The sequence below is a fragment of the Podarcis filfolensis genome, assembly GCF_964270895.1.
Source record: "Podarcis filfolensis genome assembly, chromosome: 3".
NCBI lineage: Eukaryota > Metazoa > Chordata > Lepidosauria > Squamata > Lacertidae > Podarcis > Podarcis filfolensis.
The window spans coordinates 99,170,965-99,196,936 of NC_139606.1; the positions used below are offsets into that span (position 1 = coordinate 99,170,965).

General features: G+C 41.5%; 1 protein-coding gene across 10 annotated transcripts in view; it reads left to right on the forward strand.

Annotated features, from left to right (window-relative positions):
• Positions 1-25,972, forward strand: part of EML4 (EMAP like 4) — a 158,119-nt gene that overhangs the window by 88,756 nt on the left and 43,391 nt on the right. For 2 of the 10 annotated variants that reach the window (XM_083605011.1, XM_083605012.1), the window contains exons 3-7: positions 11,342-11,471; positions 13,812-13,991; positions 18,592-18,720; positions 19,862-19,887; positions 20,579-20,611. In XM_083605011.1, coding sequence (XP_083461137.1) covers positions 11,342-11,471; positions 13,812-13,991; positions 18,592-18,720; positions 19,862-19,887; positions 20,579-20,611 — 498 coding nt within the window. The remainder of the gene's footprint in view (positions 1-11,341; positions 11,472-13,811; positions 13,992-18,591; positions 18,721-19,861; positions 19,888-20,578; positions 20,612-25,972) is intronic. The other 8 variants (XM_083605013.1, XM_083605015.1, XM_083605018.1 and 5 more) reach the window with 4 other exon arrangements.

A 25,972-nucleotide genomic window follows, 5' to 3' on the forward strand; every position in this document is an offset into this window, starting at 1 on the left:
GGGGGGAATGGTTATTTAAAAGTACTTTGCATCTAGTTTAAAGCAGGCCAAACAGAATGAATATAATGAGTTGGCTGAAGGCTGTAATCCCACCCAGAAAATGCTTTTGATGAAGTAAGATGATATTATAAGAGGATCCATGACAAGTACATGAAGCAAGATGGCATTTATAAAAGCAAATTTGTTGTTTTAAGAGCCATTAGCAGCGTTCTAGTGCCTTTTGTTATTGGCAGTAGTTACACAGAAATTCTTATTCCAAAGTAGAAAAGCATAATAAATGTTTGGGCCATTAATTACAGGAGCAGCAGGCTGTTTCAGGGTCTTAAGAATTAGATGGGTAGCATGAAGCAATATTGTAATCTTGTGTGGAAAGTGTGGGCCACAATTAAAATATATAATATATGCAAGGCTGTATGCTACTTGGGTGTTGGTTTTTAAATGTACAGTGGTACCTCAGGTTAAGTCCTTAATTTGTTCTGGAGGTCCGTACTTAACCTGAAACTGTTCTTTACCTGAAGCACCGCTTTAGCTAATGGGGCCTCCTGCTGCTGCCGTGCCGCCGGAGCACGATTTCTGTTCTCATCCTGAAGCAAAGTTCTTAACCTGAAGCACTATTTCTGGGTTAGCGGAGTCTTTAACTTGAAGTGTATGTAACCTGAAGCGTATGTAACCTGAGGTACCACTGTAATTGTCTTTACATGAATGCCTTGCTTGCAAAGCCACTCACGTGTTGTTCGTGTTATGTTCATTCTGCATATGGTCCTTGTGCTGGCAGCTTCTTGTAGCAACACAAGAGCTCAGTTCAGATGTCACACCAAGCCATGGTTTACATGAACCATAGTTTAGAACCCAAACCATGATTTGTATTTCCAAACTATAAGACAAACCAGAGTTTTGAACGGTTTGTCTGTTTTGGTTTTCCGTCTGCTCAGAAACAGCTGTACCATAGAGACATAATTATGGCTGTGTCTACAGTTTGTCAGTTCAGATGTCAGTCATGGCAACCATACTTAAGATTCCTTTGCCATGGTTTGGCATGATGCCCAAAGGAGCAAAAAAAGAGAAGACAGGTTTTATCTCAGACTGCTTTAAAAACCAGCCATGCTATTTGGCTGATTGGAAGAAATATAATTCCTGTGGCCAGCAATGCTCATGGCAAGCCTTCAGGAAAAAAAAAAGAGTTCAAGAGAGAACTGACAATTCTGATTCTATTAGATCCTTAAAAAGCAGATGGGTGTTTTTTTTGAAAGTCTCAGTAAAAGAAGATTTTTTTCTTCTGCAGCATCAGTGCAGCAAAAATTATTTCTGGAAGCAAGCACATTTTAATTTATCCAATGTCATTGTGAATTTTGGGTCATCTTATGTAGAAACAATATTTACTTGAAGAAAACTAGAGAAAATTGAATGGATTCAAAATTGATAATCCCTCTCCCCTCCCTCCACTCCACTTATAAACAGAAAAGGTCAATTCAGTTATTGGTATAGATTTTACAGTACTGTACCTAAACAAAATAGGGTGCAAATACTGTGACCAGAAAAGAGACTTGAAGATTCTGAAGCAGCTGTTATTACTTGCACATTATCGATGGAAACCACTTCAGCCACTGTGCATTTAAACTGAAAATATATATTAAAAAATTGGAAGCAGAAATCTTGCAACATAACATTAATTTGGAGGGGAGGGGAGCTTCCAGAAAACTGTCTGGCAAATCACAGAAGTTGGTCTAGGTCCAGCAATATTTCAAAGTGATTCATGCATGATTAGCCAGTTACCCAAGTCCAGTTTGGGGAATCTTGGTGGCCTGGCCACGGTTCAAGCTACCATCGTGGCTGAGTGTATTGTCTAGAGTCTAGACCAGTCATTTACCTCATTGACTGAACATTGCAAGGGCAACAGAGGGCCCTTTAAACTCTTTGGATTGGCTGGACAGCCCAAGGTAATCCACAGGTACTCCATGAGTTTACCTACAATGCCCACTTCTCTCTTGTCAATCAACCAGTTGGAACATCAATTACGGTCAATTTCACATGTACAAACGTCACATTTCGGAATGTTGGAAACTTGGTTTAAATTGCCTTTCCTCAGTCTGGTGATCTCAATATGTTGCAAGACTCTAACTCCCATCAGTCCCTGTCAGCATGGCAATGGCCAAAGGTTATAGGGATTGTAGTCCAACAACATCTGGAGGCACCAAGTTGGTGAAGGATGGATTTTTATTTAGCACATTGTGTTTCACTGCATCAACGGTTGCAGAGCCTTGTTCATTCTACAAGTTTTCTAAGGATGCAGAAATCTACATATGCAAACCAGAAACCTACAGTTCCCATTTCCTTTCTTCCCTCTTTTATCAGTTGCCTTAAAATGGATGTGTATGCATTCTGTGAAGTACTAAACTGGAATGTTGGGACGAACAAACAAATATGGAAGGAACAAAGTGCTAAGTTCAGTTTTATTCCTCATTCACACTGAAGGATTGTTTCATCATATGCTGAAGACTCAAAGTCTGCTTCTTTAGGGGTGATTTTTTTCAGTACTGAGTGTTGTCTTGTTTTGTTATGCTGAAATAATTTTAATTAATCTGTCTTCACCCTCTGTTTGTTTAAGTACATTTTGTCTTCTGTGCCCTCAAACCCCATGACTTTTCAGTTCCACCTGCATGCAGTTGACATCCAGGTCTACCCTTCTCTCTTTCACTACCCCAAATTATCCCCCTCACCCCAATTCTACATCTCTGGTATTTCTGCTTTGTTGCTTTGTTGTTGTCTCAAACGCAATCTGTGCAAGACTTAGCTTCCCTTAGTTTCTCCCAAGCCTTCTTCTCCTGTGCACATTCTTTATCAATTCTTTGGCATCCACCCTGTGGAACAAGCACGCAGCCTTGACTTTAGCTTTGATTGCTTTCTCTCTCTTGCTTTCATTACCCATATCCAGTCTGTTGCCAAAACGTGTAGCTTCTTCCTTTTACAGCACTGCAAAAATATGGCCCTTTTTCTCAGTCACCTCAGCAAAACTCTGGCTTCCTAGCACCTAGACTACAGTAATCTTTTCCTTTCCTTGTTATTCTCTTTCATTGTTTCATCTTGGTCCCTCCTCTTCTATCCAGCGCTGTCCTGCAAAAACCAGTTTGCAGAGACCTCTCTTTTTTCTTTGATCATACGACACACTGTCTTAAATGCCTTCACTGGATTTCTGTCATCTGGATCCAGCACAATCCCCCATGTCCTTGCCTTCAGAGTTCTCCATGGTCTTGACCCAAGTCTCTCAGCCCTTGCATCCCAATATATCCCTGCACCTGAGCTTCTCTCCTCCAGTTCTACCATCCTCCAGTGGCTGAAGATCTCTTTCTTCAGCCAAAAGGCTTCATACTTTTCTTTCTTGCTGCCTGTATGCTTGGAACTGTCTCCCAGAACACCTGTCTTGCTTTCTTCACATTTTCCACGAAGACCTAATGTGTAACTGAGCTTGCAAATAAGCCTAAGTAAGTGTAATTGAAATACATTGCTATCAATGTGCAGATGACATGCATCTCTGTTACTCCTTTTCATCTATGTCAGGGAAGCGAAGTGTCTTGGAAGAGGGCAAGGAGCTGAATGAGTGCTAATAAATTGAAGCTTATTCCAGACAAAACAGGTGCTCCTGGTTAGAAGAGAGGCGGATTCTGGGTTTGTTTTGGGATGACTTTTAATGGATAAAAAACTAATTAGCACAAGGATTTCTGTCTGTGCAATGGGACTTCCGCTCTTTGTCCAATCCCACCCCCCACCCCTGTTCTGGGGAGGAGAGGAAGTCCTGTTGGCACAGACAGAAGTCCTTGTGCTTAAACCCTTTATTTTGGATGGGGTGTTAATCCCCTTGAAAAATCAAGTTTATAATCTGGAAATGATCCTGGATTTGGGGTGCCTTTTAGTCTTCTAAATTTGCACTTAGATTAAAACCGCAAGGTGATCTCTTAATAGGTATTTAAGAGCTAGTGTGTTGTAGCAGTTAGAGTGTTGGAACAGGAGCTGGGAGATCATGGTTCGAATCCCCACTCATTCTTGAAATTTACTGGGGGCCTTGGACCAGTCACTACCTCTCAGCCCAACCTACCTCACAGGGTTCTTGTGAGGATAAAATGAGGAGAAGGAGAACTGCGTACGCCCCCTTGAGCTTCTTGGAGAGGAGGCAGGATATAAATGAAATAAAAAAAAATTACTCCAACCTTCCACAGGTGAACTCTTTTGTAGTATTTTTTCATGAAGAAATTATTTACACATGATAGGTTCCTATATATCCCTACCAACAGAGGTTCATGCAGGTGTGTATTACGCAGTGGGACAAACAGAGGGAGATCAGCAGCATCTCTTGTTCCTGCTAGGATGTTTTGCCTTCTGGAAAGTCTCGGAATGTCAGTATTTCATGACTTTTCCCTTCACACTACAAAATGTTGGCACTTGCATAGTATGCCAGAAAACGACAACCTGAAAGCAGCGGAGGAGGAGAAGGAGGAGGAAGGTATACTCTGGCGCTTGTGGCTGCCAACGAGATAGATTGCACCACAGCTGGTGTCTGGGAAATGCATTAGGACCTCATAGGGTGTCAAAATATATGTAACATAAGACTGCAGGCCCGGACTGCAAAGACATGTCCACAGCACACACAATGGCACTAGTTAGAGACTGCTTGGATTAAGCCTGCATTTGAAGGGCAAGATGAAGGCTACTGCGCCCCCTCTGAAAAAGCTGCTCCCAGGCTGAAAGCCTAGCGTAATGCATCTGACCCCAGAGGAAGATAAATGGACCAGCCTCTCTTGCTGAACGTGGAGGCAAAGAGCTGAGAGTTGGCTTAGATGGAATTTCTAATGGCGAAAAATTCTTTGCACTCTGTGTGCGGAGAATAGGAGAGTATAAGAATGTGATATGTTATCTGTCTCCCACATAAGCACCGTTTCTGGAGATGCAAATGTGTGTCACAGCTGGATGGAATTGTCTTACAGGAGAAGTACAGCCAGGGTTCAGTTTACATTTGAATGAATGTACAACTTTTGTAGCGACTTTGAAACTAGATGGCTCCCCCCTTCTTTTCTTTCTTTTTTTAGAGAATTTCCTGTAATATCAGCTAGAAACAGAATATTTACATGTTGATTTGGGGAATATGTTGACAAATAACCAAAACCTTTTTTGAGTAATGATCTATGGCGCAGATTTACCCCACTGCAAATTGCGGTTTTAAAATGAAAAGATCTCTCCCCTTCCTGTTGTTCAGTTTCCTTTCATTATGTGCTTTAACATTGCCTTATCAGTACAAAGGCTGTACCAGAAGAAGAAGAGTTTGGATTTGATATCCCGCCTTTCACTCCCCTTCAGGAGTCTCAAAGTGGCTAACATTCTCCTTTCCCTTCCTGCCCCACAACAAACACTCTGTGAGGTGAGTGGGGCTGAGAGACTTCAAAGAAGTGTGACTGGCCCAAGGTCACCCAGCAGATGCATGTGGAGGAGCGGGGAATCGAACCCGGTTCACCAGATTACGAGACTACCGCTCTTAACCACTACACCACACTGGCTAATGCTAACCAGGGTGCGTACCCCGGTTTCAGATGAAGATAGAACTTCCTCAAAGTTTACAAGGGAAGAAACTGAGGAGTCTTGAACCTACCTCCTCACCCTTGTGGGGAACCCCTGGTTGTCTTCTGCATTGAGTTTAATTATTTTCTAAACAGTCACTCAGAATTAGCATTTTGCTAACATTTAAATTGATGAGAGAGAAAGAATTTTGCACAGATTTTTGGAAACTCCCCAGTATTTTCTAAAGAATTCCGTAAAGAATGCACAGGGAGGTTTCATGCAAGCATTTCTTGATCAGACCTGTGTTGGATTTGAGAAGCTGGTTAAAGCCACTCATTGCAAATGGATCTTGCAATGGAGAATTACTGGTGGTATATTTTATTCTTAACTGCTCCTAGATGCTAGAGGTCGGTGGCCATTTAGTGGCTTCAGAGATGCTCCCAGAAGCAATGGGATGGATAGTGCCAGAGTGCTTCTCTTTGGATTTCTTTTGTAATGACATGGAGAGATAAGTGGATACCAGATGCTTTGGACACTGCCCAGGAAGTATGAAAAGCGGAAGCGCTTCTCATTCACACTTACAGCTGCCGTTTCTATTTTAATGTAGAAGAGCCTACATTTGTTTCCCTTTTGAAGAAATTATTTGTGAACGTAATAAAAAAATTTCCCTTGATTATATTTTTCAGCCAGTATGAATTATGAGTAAAATGATGGACTTCTGATTAAATGTGAAAGATGCTTCGATATTTTTTTAAAAAAATTATTCATAGGATGAGTTTTGCATTAACACACATATAGAGGCCATCAAGTTCAGATAGGGAGTTGGGGTGGGGAGATGATATGAAACAGACCAGTTAATCAACAGTTTATGTGCCTACAAAATTGAGTGTTGTGAAGTATGTCACAAAGAAAATAACAGACCTGACAGGCCCTGTCCCTACAAAACTCTCACTCTCTCAACTGACAGGATCACACCAACTATCTTAACCGTATGTCATGCACAGTGCCCCCTGATGTCTGAGTGCACAGTGCAGGTATCTGTGCAAAGTCTTCTGGAATCTAGAAGGGTTCCAGATTTTGTGGACACCGTCATGCATACAGCTGTATATGTGAAAGCTTCCTCATTGCAGACATGCTAAATGTGTAGGCATCAGGAGGTGAGGCAAGCTAGCATTTGCTAGTAAAAGCTAGTCAGTATGGCTGATCTGTTCATGCTCTGATGGAACATGTGCTTCTTATGAACAGTGCTAATATTTTTAGTTAATCTGTGGGGTTGGTTGGACCATCAGCCGCTCATGGCAGACAGCATATCGGAAATTATGAATCATAGGCTGGAGCAGTACAGTCATACTTACTTTATGATAAAGCTAGAGAATCTGATATCCCACCCCGTGCACTGAGTTTGTGCATTTGTAAACATTAATTAAGGAAAGCAAACAAGTACATTTTACACCCCCGAATATACTTTTGGTGTAGCAGTTTTTCATTAAGGAATGCAGTGCTACTATTATGCATGTGCATTGGCGCTAAAGAATTATTAAAGTATAGTAATAGCCATATTTATAACATATGTTACGTATCAGGGCAGTTGGGGATTTGGATGGCAGATTTGTAGCAAAGTGGAAGCTTTAGGGTATGAAAAGTGAGGTTTGGTTTTTAATAAAGTCATTTAGTGCGTAGCCACGAGGTACTGACAGCTTTATTTCCCTTTTCTTGCCTTACCCTTATTATGTATGACCACCCGGTTCCCTTAATCTCTGTCAGTTCTATCCCGACTCTTCTTGATCTTTCTTCCAGTCCTGTGGCACTGAGCAGTCTTAAAGCTTCCAAGGGTTCTCATAGTAGCTTTCTAACGTACCCTGTAGTCCTCCTGCCTGTAATTTTTCTGTGTATCTAAAAATGCATATTCACCGTTGTTCTCTAATGGCAACCAGTTCTGCCCATAACAGCCTGTAGCCTGCAAGTTCTTTTCTGGGTGCAAACATTCTCAAGTTGTTCTAGAGTGAAGATTGTAAGATTCAGGTCAGTTCAGACTGTGAAAAACAAACAAACAAACATATTTTTTATCTCTTTGCAAAAAGGGTTGTGGAAAAAGAACGTTTAATTACAGATAATTAAAAATGCCATTGCAGGCACAGTGTTAACTCTTTTCTAAACTGAGAGGGGAAATGGGGCAGGTAGGGAAAAGCACATTGTGGAGTAGATTTTAAGAGCTTAAAGGAACTATAAGGTAATTGAGAAGCTGGAATTTTTGTGAGGACAAAGGCAAAGCCCAGAGGAACCCACAAATGTTCTGTTTCCCAAAGAGCAATGTTCATGCATTCTTGCAACAAAATTGGCCTTAATCTTTCTCTAGCCATTTCTGTTCTCTGATTATGTGCCTGTAGGAGCAACATAAAAGGTTTAAAGAGGGCTTTGTCTAAATCTATGTTATCTTTCATTCACACACACATACTTGACAGGTTTTTAATGAAAGGGGTCTCTCAAGCTTGGCAGATATTATTCTATGAAAATTATCAGAATGGAGATGGAATCCATTATCTGTGGAAGACATTTTCACTACTTTGATCTCCAGCAGTTTGGCTCTAATCCTCATTGCCCAAACACAGGATCTCATTTTACATTCAGCTTGCATCTGGCTCCTGTCCTGAGCCAAAAGATAACACCGAGAGCTAGTCTAGCTGTAATGGTTTGTTCTGGTTTGGCAATTTACATGCAGCATAAAATCAGATGGTTGTATGTATAGTAAGTGCAAAAATGTTACTGTGTTAGGGATGTTTGAGATAACCAAGTTCCGTTTGGACTTTCATAAACGCCCCCTGCAGTGGTTACACAAGCTGGATTGCTCAGTTGTTTAGAGCATGGTGAAGGTTGCAGGTTTGATCCTCATAAGGAACAGCTGCAATGTTCCTACATTGCAGGGACTAGAGGGTCCTCAGCGTCCCTTCCAACACTTATGGTTCTATGATACATGCACATGGTCATTTGTGGTGGCTAATGCGAATGGAAAGCGTCACCAAGGCATTGTAAGATTGATGTCATGTAACATATCATTCCAGAGGGCTTATTTGACTGTATAAATGCTGCTGACACTCAGCAGAGTTTAGCCAGGTGTAGAGCACCTTCTTACCTGAAAATCCCCTTTAGAATAATGACTTGGGTCTCAGCATCCTTGGATCATGCTTCTCATCTTGGAACAGGGCTTCCCTGCTTTCCATCCGGAGTCTGTTGGATCAAGCCAATGGCTCATCTATTCCAGCATCCTGTTCTCATAGTTCTCATCCAGATGCCTACAAGTAGAACTTGAGTGGGAGATCACTGTCCTTTCTGTAGTTTCCAGCAACTCCAACCATGAAGATGGAGCATAGTCACTGTGGCTAGAAGCCATTGTGATAGCCTTAATCCCCCATGAATTTGTCCAACCTTCTTGATGGTCCTGTTGTGCGCCTTCCTGGAAACCTTTGGATGAAGGGCCATCTAGAATTATAAACAAATATTTGCAAACAAATCACACAACGCTACCTTTTATGCATCCATCAAGTAAAATCTATCACCAGGACAATTTGTTCTGTTGAACATCATTTCAACACAAATTTAGCCCTTTTCAGGTAATTCAGTGTGACCAAGTGAGGGGAAAATTGATGTGGGAGGCAGGGAGCTCGTGTACCAGCCCTTCCCCCTCCCGAAATTACAATGCCTACTGGTCTCTCCCACTCCATTCCCATCTCTCACGTATTTAACATAAAGGTCAGATGGGGGCTTGTAAGCATGTTTAGCTGAGCAACCTTAGAAGCCTCTCCCCAATCAGGAAGCCTTTATTCTTCAGTTTATATGGATGCTAGTGATTTTAGGATAAATGAAAGGGGAAAACATTGACATCTCCCCCACCCCAATTCTTTCCTTTCATCAAAGCAAATTTTATTCCTCTTGAACATCTGATAAATGCCTGTTTCGGTTCTGAATTTATATATTTCCTGTGAAATTTGAAAGCATGTTTTTTCTTTCTTTCTGTCTGACAGGAAATTTAGAGCTGTGGTAGTTGTGTCCCTCCCATTCACAACTCCATAGAACTGGCAGCCCCTGAGGTATTGATCTATTATGGTAATGCAGAATGGAAGGGAGTTCACCTACAGTTCAAGGGCGAATGAAGCGTCTCAGATATAGTTTCTGCCTTTCTGATCCCTGGGAAGGATCTCAGAAATAGTTTCATTAATAGTACTCGATGGCACCCAGCCAAAATTTCCTCAGGTTGCTGTGTGCAAAAGGAAGTTGCTTTCGCTCTGAAGTGGCCAGGGCAATTCCTGTTCTCATTGAGCAATGTCTGAGCCCAAGTGACTGAGTGCACATCAGAGCTGTTAAATTATGTTCATAACATTCCATGTGCAGTGGTAACATTTAGACATTTAAAGAATAATATCATTCACCATACCTGGCATTCTCAACATGGTGTCTGTGGGCATCACAATGCCCACAGACACCCCCTTGGCACCCGGCAATGCCCCTGGTCCTTCCCAGTTTTTAAATGGTTTTCTGAATTTCCAGTTCAGGGAGGGGGAGTTGCCTCCTTTATTGTGCGTCTTTGTGTAGCTGCTCTGCCTGTTGGGGAGCTCTCTTTCAAACTTTCTTCTTTGAAATTGGTACTTTATGGTGCCCACAGCAGTTTGTTAGATTGCCAAATGTGCCATCAGACTCAGAAAGTTTGGGGACCCCCTACTAAATATAAATATATTAGATATTGTCGCCATCTCCTTATACAACCCAGACAGGGCAGTACAAGCTATTAGTGTACATTCCTACGTATTCATTGTCATCAGACCATATTAAGTAAATAAATGTAATGGCGAGCTGTCATGATCAGGTGTGCAGTGGGAAAATATTGCTATGGGACAGTAGCTCATCTTATTAAACTGAAGCAGTATGTTAATGATGGTGGTCATGAAATAAGAGCCATCTGGTGGCCAAAACCCATGGAGGGTTTTGAAGAATAAGTTGCAAGGCCAAGTTATCAGAAAAGAGAGGAAAAATGACAAAGACCTGGAATCTTTTCTGTAGATGACAATGTACTCTGTCTTCCATGGAGTCACAGTGCTGGGCAAGATGCATTTTAGTCTGACTTAGTGTGTGTGTGTATATAAATATATTTGTATTCCTAGACTTCACTTTAATTGTAATCTTGCTCTCTGATCTAGAGTATGGGGGGATCCTTTAAAAATAATAACCCAAAACAATCAAATGACATCTGGCAACCTGATGGTATTTGGTTTATTTTTATTCCTAATGATAGTCTTTGAAGTTAAAAGAAATAAACTTTAAAGTTAAATTTATCATTTCAGTATTTTATACATCAACAAATGCACTCCAAGTTCTGGTCAACAAGTTACTTGTTTTGTTAACTATGCATGTATAGAGTTTTGATTATTAGTTTCTACAGTATTCACATCCTTTGCAGAATAGGACAATGTTGAAAGCTTGGGTGGGCGGAAAAGTGATATTTATTTTGTGTGAAGGAAAAATGCTTCCCGTATAAAACGGGGGTGGCGGGAGCAAGTTATAACTGTTTTTCCAAATGGTGGTTTATTGATTTTTAAGGATATCAAAGGGCTGTTTTGCTTGGATTCCGCTCAAGTACCGTTGTTGACTGACAAGCCGGCCACACATATACCAGATGTGCAGCCTTTTTATCTTCACTGTTGTTCTATCAAAGCCAATCTCAAATGTGATAAATCTCAATTTGAATGTCAGTGGGGGATGTTTTTGAAGGCTGTTACGAATTACCTTCTCATTGTGTTTCTCGTAGGTCAGCAGGGCCTCCGTGAAGCTATCTCCCTGTCCTGCATCACTAATGGAAGTGCAGGAAGCAGAAAAGCTAGCCATAGCCCTTCCATACCAATAGCTCGAAAAGAAACACTTTCGTCTGCTGCTAAAAGGTATACCTCGTCCTTGAAACAATAAATACATAAACGTGAGAAATGTGGGACACAAGTCAGAGTGTACTCAGTTCACAGAGCAGGGTTCAAATCCCTACCCACCCAGGAACCTCACTTGTGGATAATTCGCAATAATTTATATGCTGCTTGATTGTAATAAAAGCCTCAAAGCAGTTTACAAAAAGAACAAAACTATAAAATTAACCATCGGAAAAAAGCAATTTATAACATTCCAAAAATAAATAAAATCACTGATAAAATTAAAGCACATTTCTACATTCTACAGGCACCAAAAAAAAAAAAAGAGTCTGACTGATGTCAGTAGTCAGCACGGATATTATTATTGTTATTGTTACTACGACTATTACAAATATTACTACTATTATTAGAAATTTTAAAAAACAGCTGGCTATATCACTTTGTAGCCTATTCTGCCTTCATTCTCCCTTTGTTTTGCCTCCGTTTTACCTGCTTCCTGATTTAGGGCCAATTGTTTCCATTTTTGTCTATCAAAAGCCCAAGGCATAAAAAGAGATAGGGAGGATAGAAGTTGAAGTTAACTACTTTTCTTAACCATTTGCCTGATGGCCAGAAGCTAACAAAAACATGTTTGTGTGGTATTCTGATATATTTATAGGTCCTGGGTATTCTGGGCTTATTTATTTATTTTAAAGCTTTCAGTTTGTTGCATTTGAAAATCTCAGGGCTTTTCCTAGTAAAGACACAAAGCTGAAGCAGTTTCTCTGAAGGTCTGTGTCATATATCTGCCATGTGCCCATTTGCATGATGATGATTGTGTTGATGTCTGCATTGTTTGTGGTTTAAATACAGCCTGTCCCTTAATCCCTTCTGCCTTTGACCTACAGGAATGGCCTGTGTTGTTGTATGTGCAAATAAGTCCAAATTGCTGTTCTTTGAAATTTCATTGCTCTATCCATGGTGGAATAAGATAGTTTCGCAGTATAGCAGAGATGAGGAACCTGTGGCCTTCCAGAATGGCCAGTGATCGAGGAAGATGGGATTTGTAGTCCAATGACATCACGAGGATCAGTTTTCCCATCTCTGCCCCAGGAGTTAATGATCTTAGCTCATGCATGCTGAATCTAATATTCCCCATCAAGTATGATATATGCCATATTAGTAGAAATGCTGCTTAAATCATCAATATTTGCAACATATTTTAATAGCAAGCAGAACATCAGTGGTTCCTTTTGAAGTCTAGCTGTCACTTCCAAACGAGTCTTGATTCAGGATGTAACTACCCTGGAAGAGACAAAAAAGAAAGAAAGACAATATTTGATTCACTGTAGGATAACTGGCATGATGACTGTCACAATACCAGCAAGCAAGAGCTGCCAGTACATCTGTCATAATAATAAACTTCAAAGTTGTTTTCTCTAGTGGTAAGACATTTCCTACGGTTTGTTTTTCCATACAATATTGCTTTGTCAGAGATCCTGGAAAAAGTTGAAAGTTAATTGCAGCAGTGGTTTACCCCCGCCCTCTTCTTAACTTTATTTTTCAAAAATGTAAACTATACTTGCATCCAACAATATCGCTTATGCCGATGGAAGGTATTTTGGTCCAATGGGGTCTTCCATCAGAAGAATGGGGAGGGACATTTTTTTTTACCAATCCCTCCTCAGCTTGCAGCTTTCCATAGACTTCCAAAATCTGCTGCAGATGGTTCAGGTATCCTGTGGGAACAGCTAAGGAAATAGCATGGGAGCTGTAGGGGCAGAAATCTCCTCCTCACTGTTCTGCTGATGGATGATCCCTGTTGGATCAAAGAGCCTTCCATCAGCAGAAAGGAAACCATTGGATTCAACCCTTCAAAAAATTCATAAGGAAAAGAAATATGCATGATAAATTTGGGGGTGCATTTATTTCTTAAGCAATGAGACCAAAGCTCTAGTTTATTCTTCAGAACACTAAATGTGCATCTACAGAAGGTGAGGACATATAGTTTTGATGATTTAGAAGTATATTAGACATAAAAACTACTCTGTTGCAACTGCTTGCTTTTTGCAAAATAATAATAATGATATGTGAACACCAATACAGCACGTAACAACCTATACTTGTGAGTTTCAGATGATTTATGTAATCTAAAATAGAGCCACTTTTTATGTTTGGTAGATAAATAAAAGATCTTAAAGCAAGCTGTTTATGAAGAAAATGAATTCCATATTTGATTTCTGTAGCCGTTAACCTGACATATTATTTCTTTTGCACAAATGTTTTCATTGTGTTGGGTTTTTTTTCCCCTTTCGCTTTTCTCCATTTTGCGTTCATTTTAAAAATACAATCTTTACCTCTTTCTTATACTTTGTTTTTCAGTGGTACAGAAAAAAGGAAGGAAAAACTTCACGGACAAACAGAGAAAAAAGAGGACTCTCATTCTAATGATCAAAACCCACAAACTCAAGCATCACCTTCACCTTCTCCCCAGCCCTCTGCACAGACTCTCCCAACACACAGGCAGACCCCAGAAGTCAAGAGCTCTGCTCCAGGCAAAAGGTTTCCTAAGTACCCAAGTACACAGCTAGGAAGTGGTTGCAACGATACTAACATTGCGCTTTGCTCCCAATTAAAAGCATGCCTATGTCTTTTATAAAGCCATTTTCCAAAAGATTAACATAACGGGTTGGTTTGCACATGGTGCTAAGCCATGCTTTTAGTGGCACAGCATATGTGTGAGCTGGAAGAAGTTTTAGGAGAATCTCAGACTCATATGTTGTCTCTCTGACAATGACGCTCCCCAGCCCCCAGCTCCAGTCCCTGGGAAATGGACTACTTCAGAGTTTAGGTTCACTTTTCATGCATCCTGGCTTGTTGGAACCAGAGGTCCTGGTTTATGACAAGCTCTGGTCAGTTTCAAAACAGCTTAGCTGCACACTGTGGCTTTATGAAGCTGGCTTTTGATGAAGCACAATCCCCGATTCATGTCTAATGGCTAGGGAGGTTTTGTGGAAAATGACACTTGACCCTGAGCCAAGAGGGGGGGCAGAAACAAGCCCATGGAGCAGGCCCATTCCAGGCAGTGAGCATAACTCAAAGCCACGGTTTAAAGTGACATGTGAGCCAGCCAAATGAGGATAGATATTCCCTTTCCTCTTTTCAAAGGAATGGTATTCCACTGTTTGCCAGAGAGTCCCCCCACAAGGCCACTTCTGAGCCCCAACCCTAGGGCTTTATACCACAGTGAAGCATCTGGCATGAGAAGGGGAAATTCGTGTGAGAGTGAGGGCTGACCCAATCAGCCCTGCTGAGCATGGACTCCCTACTCTCAGTGGCATTTGGCCACTCAACTGAATTCTTCATTTAATGGGGAGGTGGAGGGCAAGAGCTGGCACAGCAGGAAGGTCATCATGGTGCAAACATACTGGCCGAGCCCATCCAGAGCTCCTACTGGCACATAGGCATCATGCCTGCCTTGCTGCTGCCTTGCCCCTCTGCATCCTGGTAAGAAGCAGCAATGCAGTCCCACCAGCCACTGCTGCCACCTACACTGACTGTATCAGCCTCTACCCAACCACCCAGTTTTCTTGTAAACGCGGTAGAGACACTTGCAATTTAATGAGCTCGAGCCCAGCATTCACGTCTATGACCATAACAGAAATCCTCAAAGATTACATTTGAATCTAAATGCGTTCCATGGTTTCTGTAAACATATCTAACTAATACTTCGTGCTGCCTGTGCGTGATGGCATACTAATAGCTCTCAGGTCTGCTTGGTATAGTTTGCAAACTTTAATTTTGGCTCCTTGTTTCTCAAACAGCTGTTCAGTGTGTTGCTTTGCCTTCTTTTTCGGTCTCTGCATGGGTGCACAGTGGCCCCTTCCTCTGTTCACCAACAATATCCAGTTCTTTACACCTAGATTAACTGTATGCCTCCCTCCGGCAACTCAGGCAACCAAGCCAGTGCCCAACATATTGCTCTGCTTTCCTTTGGACCACACTAGCGAGGCTGAGAAGGGGGATCTTATGATCTGGGCAGCCTAGGACCTCCATGCACACTGCCCAGGCTTGCGCCCTGGAGAACTCCCTTGCATCTCAAGCAATTACATTAAGTTTTAGGCTGCAATCGATTGAGGTAATTAATATAAATATCACACATAAACACCTGCCATAAACCAGAAAATAGAACAAAGACCATTCATGAATTGAGCAACAGCCCTGCCTGTAACAAAACCACCCACGATCTTTCTGCGTGTGTGTAAATCAGCCCTTAAGTGCTGCATCAGGGTGGTACTGGATGCTATTGCACACTGCTAAACCAAGCAGCATAAGAAAGTGAGTTCATGGCTGGATGATGTGTGCATTACGACCTCTGCACAGGACTGTTGAGTGGACAGATGGGATATAAATTCCTGTCTGAAGTCTCTGCCAGTACCTGCACCATTCCCCACAGGGTGCTGGGAGAACGGGGACAATGCAGAGGCACCCCTAGGCCAGTGCACTGGGCTTTTGTTATCCCCTTTTCATCAGTTTACAAATTCAGATGTTGCTTGCTGCTGTACACGGGGAGTTTCTTACACCAACTGGGTCAGACTGTCCAGTCCAGTATCTGGTTCTCCAGACAGAGGTCCTTCAGAGTCTTAGACAGAAGTCTTTCTCATCACCTGCTACCAGACTCTTTTGGCTGGAGATATCAGGGATTGAACCCGAGATTTTCTGCAGGCAGAGCATGTGATCTATTGCTGAGCAGTGGGTTCTCAGTAAGGTTAGGGCAGAGCGCAGAAACAACAAGCAGCACCCCCAGTGCATTTGTAGTTCTGGGGCACACACCTCTCTGGAAGAGAACAATAAAGCTGGGAAAGAATGAACTGCTATGTCCTTGGAATAAAAATTCTCAGTGCTTCTGAGCAATAACTATATAAACTGAATATAAACAGAAACAGACTGTACAACCTGAAAAAAGACAATGCATGTACTTTTCTAAACCAAGAAAAACTTTAACAAAAAATATACATAAAAAATAAAAACGAAACAATAATCCTTTCGCAACTGAAAGTAGCAGTTGGAACGGTCTCCGAAATTATTCAAATACAGTGGTTGTTGTTATTCTATCTTGCCGTTCTTTTTCAAGAGAGTGAAACCCCATAGCAGGTCACGACTATTAAACCTTACCTTCAAAATATATCAAATTTTAGTACCCTAAAATAACTCCAGAATTGGATAATTGAATCCAGTTCAGTTGGATAATTGAATCAAATTGAATCAAATACCAGCTGCCTGACCATCTCCTTAGTTGCTGTGTACACACCATAAATTTAAAGCACACAGTTTTCCTGCCAAAGAATCCTGGGAACTGTAGTTCATTAAAGGTGCTGGGAATTGCAGCTCTGAGAGGAGCAAATTGAGTTCCCAAGATTATGTGAGGGAATAAGTGTGCTTTAAGTGTATGGTGTGTATACGGCCAGTATTGTGTCATAGGCTCTCAGGGGCCTTAAGCAAAGTTCTGTTCCATTAATTGCTACCCAATCATGTTAATTAAAGATGCCAGGCATTGGAATCTGGGACCTTCTAAACGCAAAGCAATATGGTCCGTTACTGAGAGCAGCGCCAGATAAATAACCCTTAAAATCTCTTGCTAAAAATCAGACTTAAATGCTTTACACAGAACAACCAACCACATCAGCAGTTAAGAGTTGTCGAAAAACAACGATAAGAGTTACATGAATTAAAGCAGAAAATCTAAAATTCATTTAACTTGGTGGAAGGTGCTTCAAGATCAAGGTGGGGGGGATAACTTTAACTCTCCCTTAACAAAGGATTTCAAGAAGATGGTTGCATCAGTCATACTTCCAAAAGGGGGAGTGGGGAGAGATTCCAGAAATTCTTACTTCAAAGTTAATTCAATTATTATAAACTTTCCTACACTGCTTGGCTCCTAAGACACATAAGCAGAATTCCTCTCACTCTACTGGTCTTTCCTGCCCCTTCCTTCTCATCGCATCATTCTGCATTCCTTGAAAAGCCCGTGTTGAAGGTCTGAGGACCCCCAGCAGCGTGAGATGGGGCCCTGCAGGCTTCAGCATAAAGAGGGTATCTTGCGTGAGTGGAAATGTCTGCTTATGCCAGAGCACCTTTGAACTGAAGCCTTTGTATACCTGTGACTCTTTCTGCATATGCTGGGACGCTGCAGCCACATATCATTTCCCAGCACCTGGACACATAGCAAAGTAGATAAACTTGTAATTGCCACACATCCGGCTTGTGTGTTTTTCCTCTAAATGGCAATGCTTCCTGCGTAGGAAAAGCATAGTGTTTGATATGGCCCCAACTAATGCATGTTTAAGTCTTTCATAAACTCTTTCTCTGTTATCTTGCACAAACTTAAAGTGGACTTTGGTCTGTTCTCCTGTCTGGCATTTGGCTGTACGAAGGCATTTGTTCTTGGGTTTAGCATATTAATCTGCCAAAGCAAAAAGAAATGTCTGTGTGCACTTTTTCCCCCTAATGTTTGACTTCCTAACTTTTTTGTCACTTTCCCCCCTTTTTAGCTTCTGAAGGTCTTGCAGAAATAAACTTGCCGTTGGTAGCTTTCGCATACCATCCTTCCGGAAATTGTTTTAACTGGATAAGTTGCTAGGCTGTCTGTTGGGCAACTGTGGAATTGTGATGTGAACTAGCATCTGCCCCTATAACCGTCCTGAATCTAAAACCAAACCAAATTAGAAGCATGCTTTTAGCAAATCTGCATTTGCAGAGTTTTGAATTGCAGATGGTGCATTGGATGATCAGACCACTCATCCATGAAAGCCTTTGTTACATTTAGCATGAATAATAATAATAATAATAATAATGCAGATTGCAAAGTATGAGAAAGCATAGCGCATAATTTTTAAAAATGGCATTTACATTGCACTTGACAGTGTTCCAACATTATACTGATGAGGTTTAAAGTTGCCCTTTTGACGGTTTTCAAACATCCATTTAGATCGCTTTCTCTTATCCTTATTTCTGGGGTCTTCTGGATTTGCTTGAAGGATGTCCTGGCCTGGCCTCTCTTTCATCTGCTGCTGCTTGAGCTGCTGTATTTCCAGTACGAATTGTTACGTGGCATCATTCACTCCTGCTTTAACATCGGACATAAAATGTGCTTGTTTTCTAGTGTAAAGAGATCATCAACACTTGAAAAATCACACAGCGCATGGGAAAGTTCAGAAGAGAGTCGTAATAAACTAATGAGGGCAACCTCTGCCTCAAAATTGATATCAAAAAGTGGCAAGAATGCAGACAAGTAAGTGCTTGATTCAGTGCCGAATATTTTCTCCCGAGTTAATGCTAAAGCTCTGTAAAATGTGTATTAGATCATTGTGTGGTCCTTCACCCTGATTTATAACTCCTTTCGTGCTTCGATACACAACTGATGCTCCTGAACACTAGAATTTCCCCCTTTTCCAGTTCGTGTGTTACATTGAATGAGTATACAATCAGAGTATACAAACCCTGTGTGCACGAATAGTTAAGCTGTACACTTATACAGTTACTCACATGTAGCATTCAATGAGTGCACAATCTGTACACAAGCGTTTGAGCTTGTACCCAGTGGTTTGAGCTGCATACTGTTTCACTCAAAAACTTGTGCATATGTAGAGGCAGCTTGCACCAGTGTTCAGTGCAATGTATGAACAAAGCTCAAACAATCCAGCTCTATCTGTTGGGTGAAGCTCTGCATGCGTTGCAGCCTTCCACAAAAAATTAATAAATAAATAAATAATTGGAACCGAGTACTCCCCCCTCTTTAAATACTTGGCTTGGAATAATCAGCTCTTTATTGGATTAGTATTGCTTAACTGGATATTTTAGCCTGAATTCCACAACACACCAGGTTACTTTAAGAAGAGAAATTTATTTAATTAGAGCTTTTAGATGTGTTATGTAATTGTAAAATGCCATTTTTAAAAATGTGTTTTATTCACCTCTCAGATAGATGGTGACTATGTAATTTTATTCACTATAGTTAGGTGTCTGTTCAAAAGATTTCTTTCCCAACATAGCTTCATAACATCTAGGCCAGGCATGTCCAAAGTCCATTTTGGGAGCCTAATCAGGCCCACCGGGCAGTTTAATCTGGCCCCTGTGGCAGTTTAAAAAAATTAAAATAAAATAAGGGCAACAACTTTACAACTTTACAACTTTGGTTGGCCCTCACACATGTCCACTTCATCAAATCTGGCCCTCTTTGGAAAAAGTTTGGGCACCCTTGACTAGGCACTCAAACTAACATTTAATAACACCTTTCCTTTTCAGGTTAATGTTTACCTATATCTATCTATCTATCATCTATCATCTATCTATCTATCATCTATCTATCTAACATCTATCATCTATCTATCTAAATATATATATATTAATTGAACCTGCATTTCTCTCCCTAGACACAAAGATGTCATCATCAGCCAAGGTAATTGGAAACATTTGTTTTTGAGTAGACCTTTACTCAAGGTCAGCTTGTTGCTTCTGCTAAGACTGATAACAGAAATCGTGTGGCAGCAGTGGGAGGGCCCCATTAGCTAAAGTGGTACCTCAGGTTAAGAACAGTTTCAGGTTAAGAATGGACCTCCAGAACGAATTAAGTTCTTAACCCGAGGTACCACTGTATACTGCATCCAGCGGCATTTCTCTATTGACTCCAGACCTATAAAGATGAAAAGAGTATCCGTGTCTCCGAGAAACTTTGCATGCATGAAGCTCTACCTGCTTATAAGTGGTTTCCCATTTAAGCTGCTCCACATTCACATTCCTTTGTGGGTTTGTATCTGCTGCCTTTATGCTTATAAACCAGCGAGGCTTCTCACATGTCCAAACACTCTGAAGAGCGCACATAATTCACACGAGGCTCTGGATCAGAGCGAGAAACTCCCAAGCACTCTTGAAATTGGCTTGGTCTCAGCAAAGAGGATTCTGCCTCTTGTGAATGTTGTATGCTATTCATTAAAAAAAACCCAAAAAAACAGGAAAATCTACAATGCGTATATGATGTGCTATATCTGTTTCCCATGTGCATTTTAAAAATACTAGATTGGGTTTGAATGGTAGACTTCACCCAAGGCAGGAGACACCTGTAAGCTGTTTTATTTCTGTCCCATAACCAGCAAAAATGTCAACTCGAGAAAAGAACAGCCAAGGTAAGGATTAAAATTATGCAAGCTGGTTGCTTTCCTAGTTAAATGCTTTTTTGATCTTTTATTTGGCTTTTTAGTCTCCCAAAGCACATGGGTTCAACCTATTCAATTTCAATAGAAACCTATTCCTGTATTTTTTACCTAAATAATGCAATATTGTAATTAAGAAGCATCATATCCCTCCCCGCAACCCACACCCTCAAAATCTGAAATGTTAATTGATATATGCTTAATTTCCACTTTTCGAGAATGGACATGATATACATGTACATTAAACATTATCCAGGCAATTGTCTTCTAACAGTATCCTGAAATGCCAACTAAAAGATCCTTTTTGCCCTCAGTATTCTGGGTTACAAATTGTGTACTATGCAATCAAATAACAGAAAATATCCTCCTATGGTAACAATTAAAAAAAAAAAAAGATTAAAGTTTGTTTCTGTCAGTAAATTCTGTCTGGCTGCTGCTGGCTTGTTGAAAGAGAGAGAAAAAACAGTGTATGCATCGTTACTGTCTGCTAAGAATATTATTCCTGATTGAGAATGACTGGCTTTGATCTGCAAATGTCACTGAAGCATGAAGCTTGAAACCTGGAGCATGTTGGCTCATGTGCATGTCATATAGAGCATAGCCGTTGCATTTTTTAAAAAAAAAAAATCACACACACAAATTCTGTTCTTTATGCTTTCCACAAATCTGTAGTCTGCACAATTCCCTGCTGGAAGAAATCTGGGGATTCCTTTCCCTGTACTCTGATCACTTGCTTGCCTTGTAGCAGCTATCTGTTCTGTTCCGCAATTGTGTCATTTGTTTGCTTCTGCACTCCTCTTGTGGCACACTGTATGTAGATTATTATGATATGTAGGAGAGCATAGACCTTAATGAGCTTGTGGGTTTCCCTATCCCTAGAACTCAGGACCATGTTTGGGTCCAATCTTACTGACTTACTCATTTGAACAAACAAACAAAAATTCAAAATGGGGATAATGGAGTACAAAATAGGTCTGAGCAGGTGCTGATAGGACTGTTTCTGTTAGATCTTGCTTTTTCAGTCTTGTATTACTTAACTGTGTGCTTAATATCTTAATTAATGTTGTTGGTTAGCTGGTTTGGATGCAGATGTGAGTAGCAGTTCAGCGCAAGGTGTCTCATCTGATTTTCTTACGTAACGACTGATACGTTTCAAACGGCAAGATGTTGAGAAGGAAAAAAGTGTGATTGTGAAACTGAAAGGCTATGACTTTTGGTAATTGACATATTATCCCTGTTGGAGCTTTCTCCGGTAGCCTTACAACTTTATAATGCCCTTCAGGCATTTTCCTAATCTTGCTGGTGTAGTTGAGAAATCATATTGTACGAAGCTGTAAATTCTCATTCCATTGTGAAACCCAGCTTTAGAGCTCTGAATGTCATGTGTGGAGGTTAACTACCTGCCTTTTTCTGGCACCTCAAATGTGTAACACTTACAATGGCATCAGCAGTCATGCACTGGAGTCCCCTTTGTCAGATGTGTGAACTAATGGGGCGCTGTCTCTCATATATATATCCTGTGTTGCAGTGAAGTGATGGACTATGGTTATCTTAACGGGAACGAACCTACATGATTCTTCCATTCATGTGCTTCCCTTTACAGTGGTGCCTCGCAAGACGAAATTAATTCGTTCCGCAAGTTTTTTCTTCTTGCGAGTTTTTCGTCTTGCGAAGCACGGTTTCCCATAGGAATGCATTGAAAATCAATTAATGCGTTCCTATGGAGACCGCTTGCCAGGCTGGCGGTGCGGAGAAGGGCTTTTCTCCCCACCGCAAGCCTTCAGGACAGGTATGGGAACAGAGGGGAAGGCGCACAGCGCTTCTCCTCTGTTCCCGGGGCTTGCGGTGGGAGGAGGGTTTTTCCTCCCCACCGCCAACATTCAGAACAGCATTCTGAATGTTGGCGGTGGGAAGGAAAGCCCTCCTCCCACTGCAAGCCTTCAGGACAGGTACGGGAACAGAGGGGAAGGTGCGCAGCGCTTCTCCTCTGTTCCCGGGGCTTGCGGTGGGAGGAGGGTTTTTCGTCCCCACCGCCAACATTCAGAACAGCATTCTGAACGTTGGCGGTGGGAAGGAAAACCCGCCTCCCACCGCAAGTCTTCAGGACAGCCATCCGAAGGCTGGCGCGGGGAGAAGGTCTCTCCGCCCCACCGCCAGCCTTCGGAGGAGGTCCGAGGACAGTGGGGAAGACGCGCTGCGCTTCCCCGCTGTCCTGGAGATTTCCCTATGGGCTTTCGTCTTGCGAAGGAAGCCCATAGGGAAATTCGTCTTGCGAAGCGCATCGAAAAACTGAAAACCCTTTCGTCTAGCGGGTTTTTCGTCTTGCGAGGCGTTTGTCTTGCGGGGCACCACTGTACTTGTTACTTCTGGTTCGTCTATGATCTTTTGAAACAAGGCAGCTTCCTAAATCAAGATTTGAAATTGGTTTCAATAAACCGTAAATATGACTGACCTCAGTTTGCCCAAAGTTGGACATAAAATTATTTGCTCGGAATCTGTTGTCTCCAAGGTTTTTCTTTACCTGATGACACCAGAGATCAAACATGAAACCTTTTCCCCAAAAGCAATGCATGCCCCTTCTCCTAATGACCAGAAGCTTCTAAGCTATGGCCCTTCCCCCTGGTGACCTGAAAGCTTCTGTTCTCATAAAAAAATCAAAAATCAAATCAAAATGAGATTCCAGAGTAGAACTGATGAATTAGAACTTGTCAACAAGTATTATTTCTGTTTGTTTAGGCCTTCATCACATATCTTTAGGGGCCAGTCAAAAATGTTTGTCTGTAACCAGAGCTTCGTTTAATCAGCCAATCCATGGCCTTTTATATGTGTTTTGTAGGAGGCGAATTATTGGTTTGTTTTCATTATGTGTTATGTGTCCTCATTTTGTAGTTTTATGTTGTGATCTTCGGATGAAGGGCATTATACATGTTTAATAAATAACATAATTATTATTTCCTCTCCTACTAGTAGTGCTAGAATAAATTACAAATTACTGATATTGCAAGTGGTCATTGTGCAAGTTGTGTACACATTTAAGGTTTGCATGAATTATCATGGGCTAGCTGGTGGTTTTATTTTATTTTATTGCTGTTTGGCCCTGGTGTCTACTTTCTCTCATTGCACCTGTATATAAATGTACTTGCCAACTGAGGATATCTGATGAAGTAGACTCTGGTCATGAAAGCTTATGCCAACCTTCTTGCATTTGGGGGTGGTTTACATACAGCCTCACACATCCAACTATAACAAGTTCAACTGTGGGCACTATAAACACATATGTAGATGGGAATCTTATTGTTACTCATGTTTCCTGTTGCCCTCCCACTGTGTTGAGTCCAAGCCACTCAGCAGCTCTGAATTCCTTCTAGTTTTTCAGGAGTCTCTGGTCTTCAGAAATAACAGCAGTTACAAAGGGGCAATTACATTCTTTCCTCCGTGGCATCTGCTGTCCTTTTGTAATCGTCGCCTTCAAATTCAGAAGATCATTTAAAACATTTGTTCTGTTTAAATAAAAGAATTCATCATGCCCATTGCATGCCCATGGGGGCACCCTTCCCTTTAAACCACTTCAACTCTTTCAGCAGCTATAGCCAAGTGTACGTGCATTTTTTAAAAAGCGTACAAATTCCTTGAAACTAACATCTAGAACATGCCGTGACTTTTAGAATCTGTTCTAACGGTTTAATAAATTTTCTGCCATGTTTGGCTTTAGATCAAGGATGCAGTTGTGTGCCAGTACCTATTTTAAGGACTTTGCTTTTAACTTGGCTGCACGTGAAATACAGCCTTTATGCTTGGCTGCCAGTGGCAGCAGGTCTCTACATGCAGATGCCTTCAGCAATAATGGTGGAAATGAGATACAGGATTACATGCTTAAGTACCTGATTTGAATGTATGAAATTATGAGGCCCACCCCCTCCCTAAAGCTGGGTTTCTTCTTGAAGCACTTTGCAGTTTGTACATAGAGCTGTTTTAATGTAGGGAATTTATTTATTTTTGTTCCTTAAAACCAACAGAATAAATTGAAGGAAGGGTCTTTCTGACCTCTTATAATTCCTCACGTTGCAATTTACCTTCCTAGTGCAGAATGGTTCTAAAAGAGCTCTAAAAATTAAGACCATGTGCCCGTTCATACATTACTACCTTTGGATTTCTTTTAATTTTAAAAATAGCACATAGCATAGAGGTGATGAACATCTCTGGGTCTCTTCCTAAATGCACATCTAACTTACTCCTCATTCCAAAGATGCGTATCTCATCTCTTACTTAGTTGCATTGTTGCATTTATTTTTTCCACCTCGAGTTGCAGCAAGGAAACATTGGAGACAACTCCGCAATTATTGTAGAAAGAAAACCTCCTGCAGAAAAGGCTGCCAAATCATATAAGTGCTACTACAACACCACAGATTAGTGCCGTTGTTTTTCCAAAGTGAAAAGAAGACCATGGGATCAGAATTTTAACAGTAGGATCTCTTTCCTTAGGAAAATAAGAGTTGGTCTCAACATGGCCTTAAATCATATAGGGACTGCTTGGAATTGCCTCTATGTGACGGCTTTCCCCCACTGCAGTATGTAGAAGCATTTCCATTTTGTACTGCTGAACTGTGTGGAGTGTTTGGATACCAGTGACGTGTGTTGCTGGCATGCATACCTCATGATGGGACGCGGGTGGCGCTGTGGGTAAAACCTCAGTGCCTAGGACTTGCCGATCGTATGGTCGGCGGTTCGAATCCCCGCGGCGGGGTGAGCTCCCGTCTTTTGGTCCCAGCTCCTGCCCACCTAGCAGTTCGAAAGCACCCCTAAGTGCAAGTAGATAAATAGGTACCGCTTTATAGCGGGAAGGTAAACAGCGTTTTCATGTGCTGCACTGGTGCTGGCTCGCCAGAGGAGCTTCGTCACGCTGGCCACGTGACCCGGAAGTGTCTTCAGACAGCGCTGGCTCCCGGCCTCTTAAGTGAGATGAGCACAACCCTAGAGTCTGTCAAGACTGGCCCGTACGGGCAGGGGTACCTTTACCTTTACCTTTATACCTCATGATGCCCAACTACGTTATGGCAACCGGCTCACATCTGTTAACAGCAGCAGCAGAACTAAACCACTGAATGGTCCATTTCAAACTATCATTGCATGATAGTTGAATTAGCAGCTGAATCACCATGAAAAACACCAGCTTTCCCATTCCCCGCTTGGACATGACACCAATAAGAAACTGCGAAAGATTCTTCCTGATTGCTCTAATTATGCTATGGTAGCGAGCTTTTGGGTTACACGATTTTTCTGCAGGCAGCAACAAGAGAAAACCTCCGTGTCTTGCTTTCATGGGAAGAAGAGTTC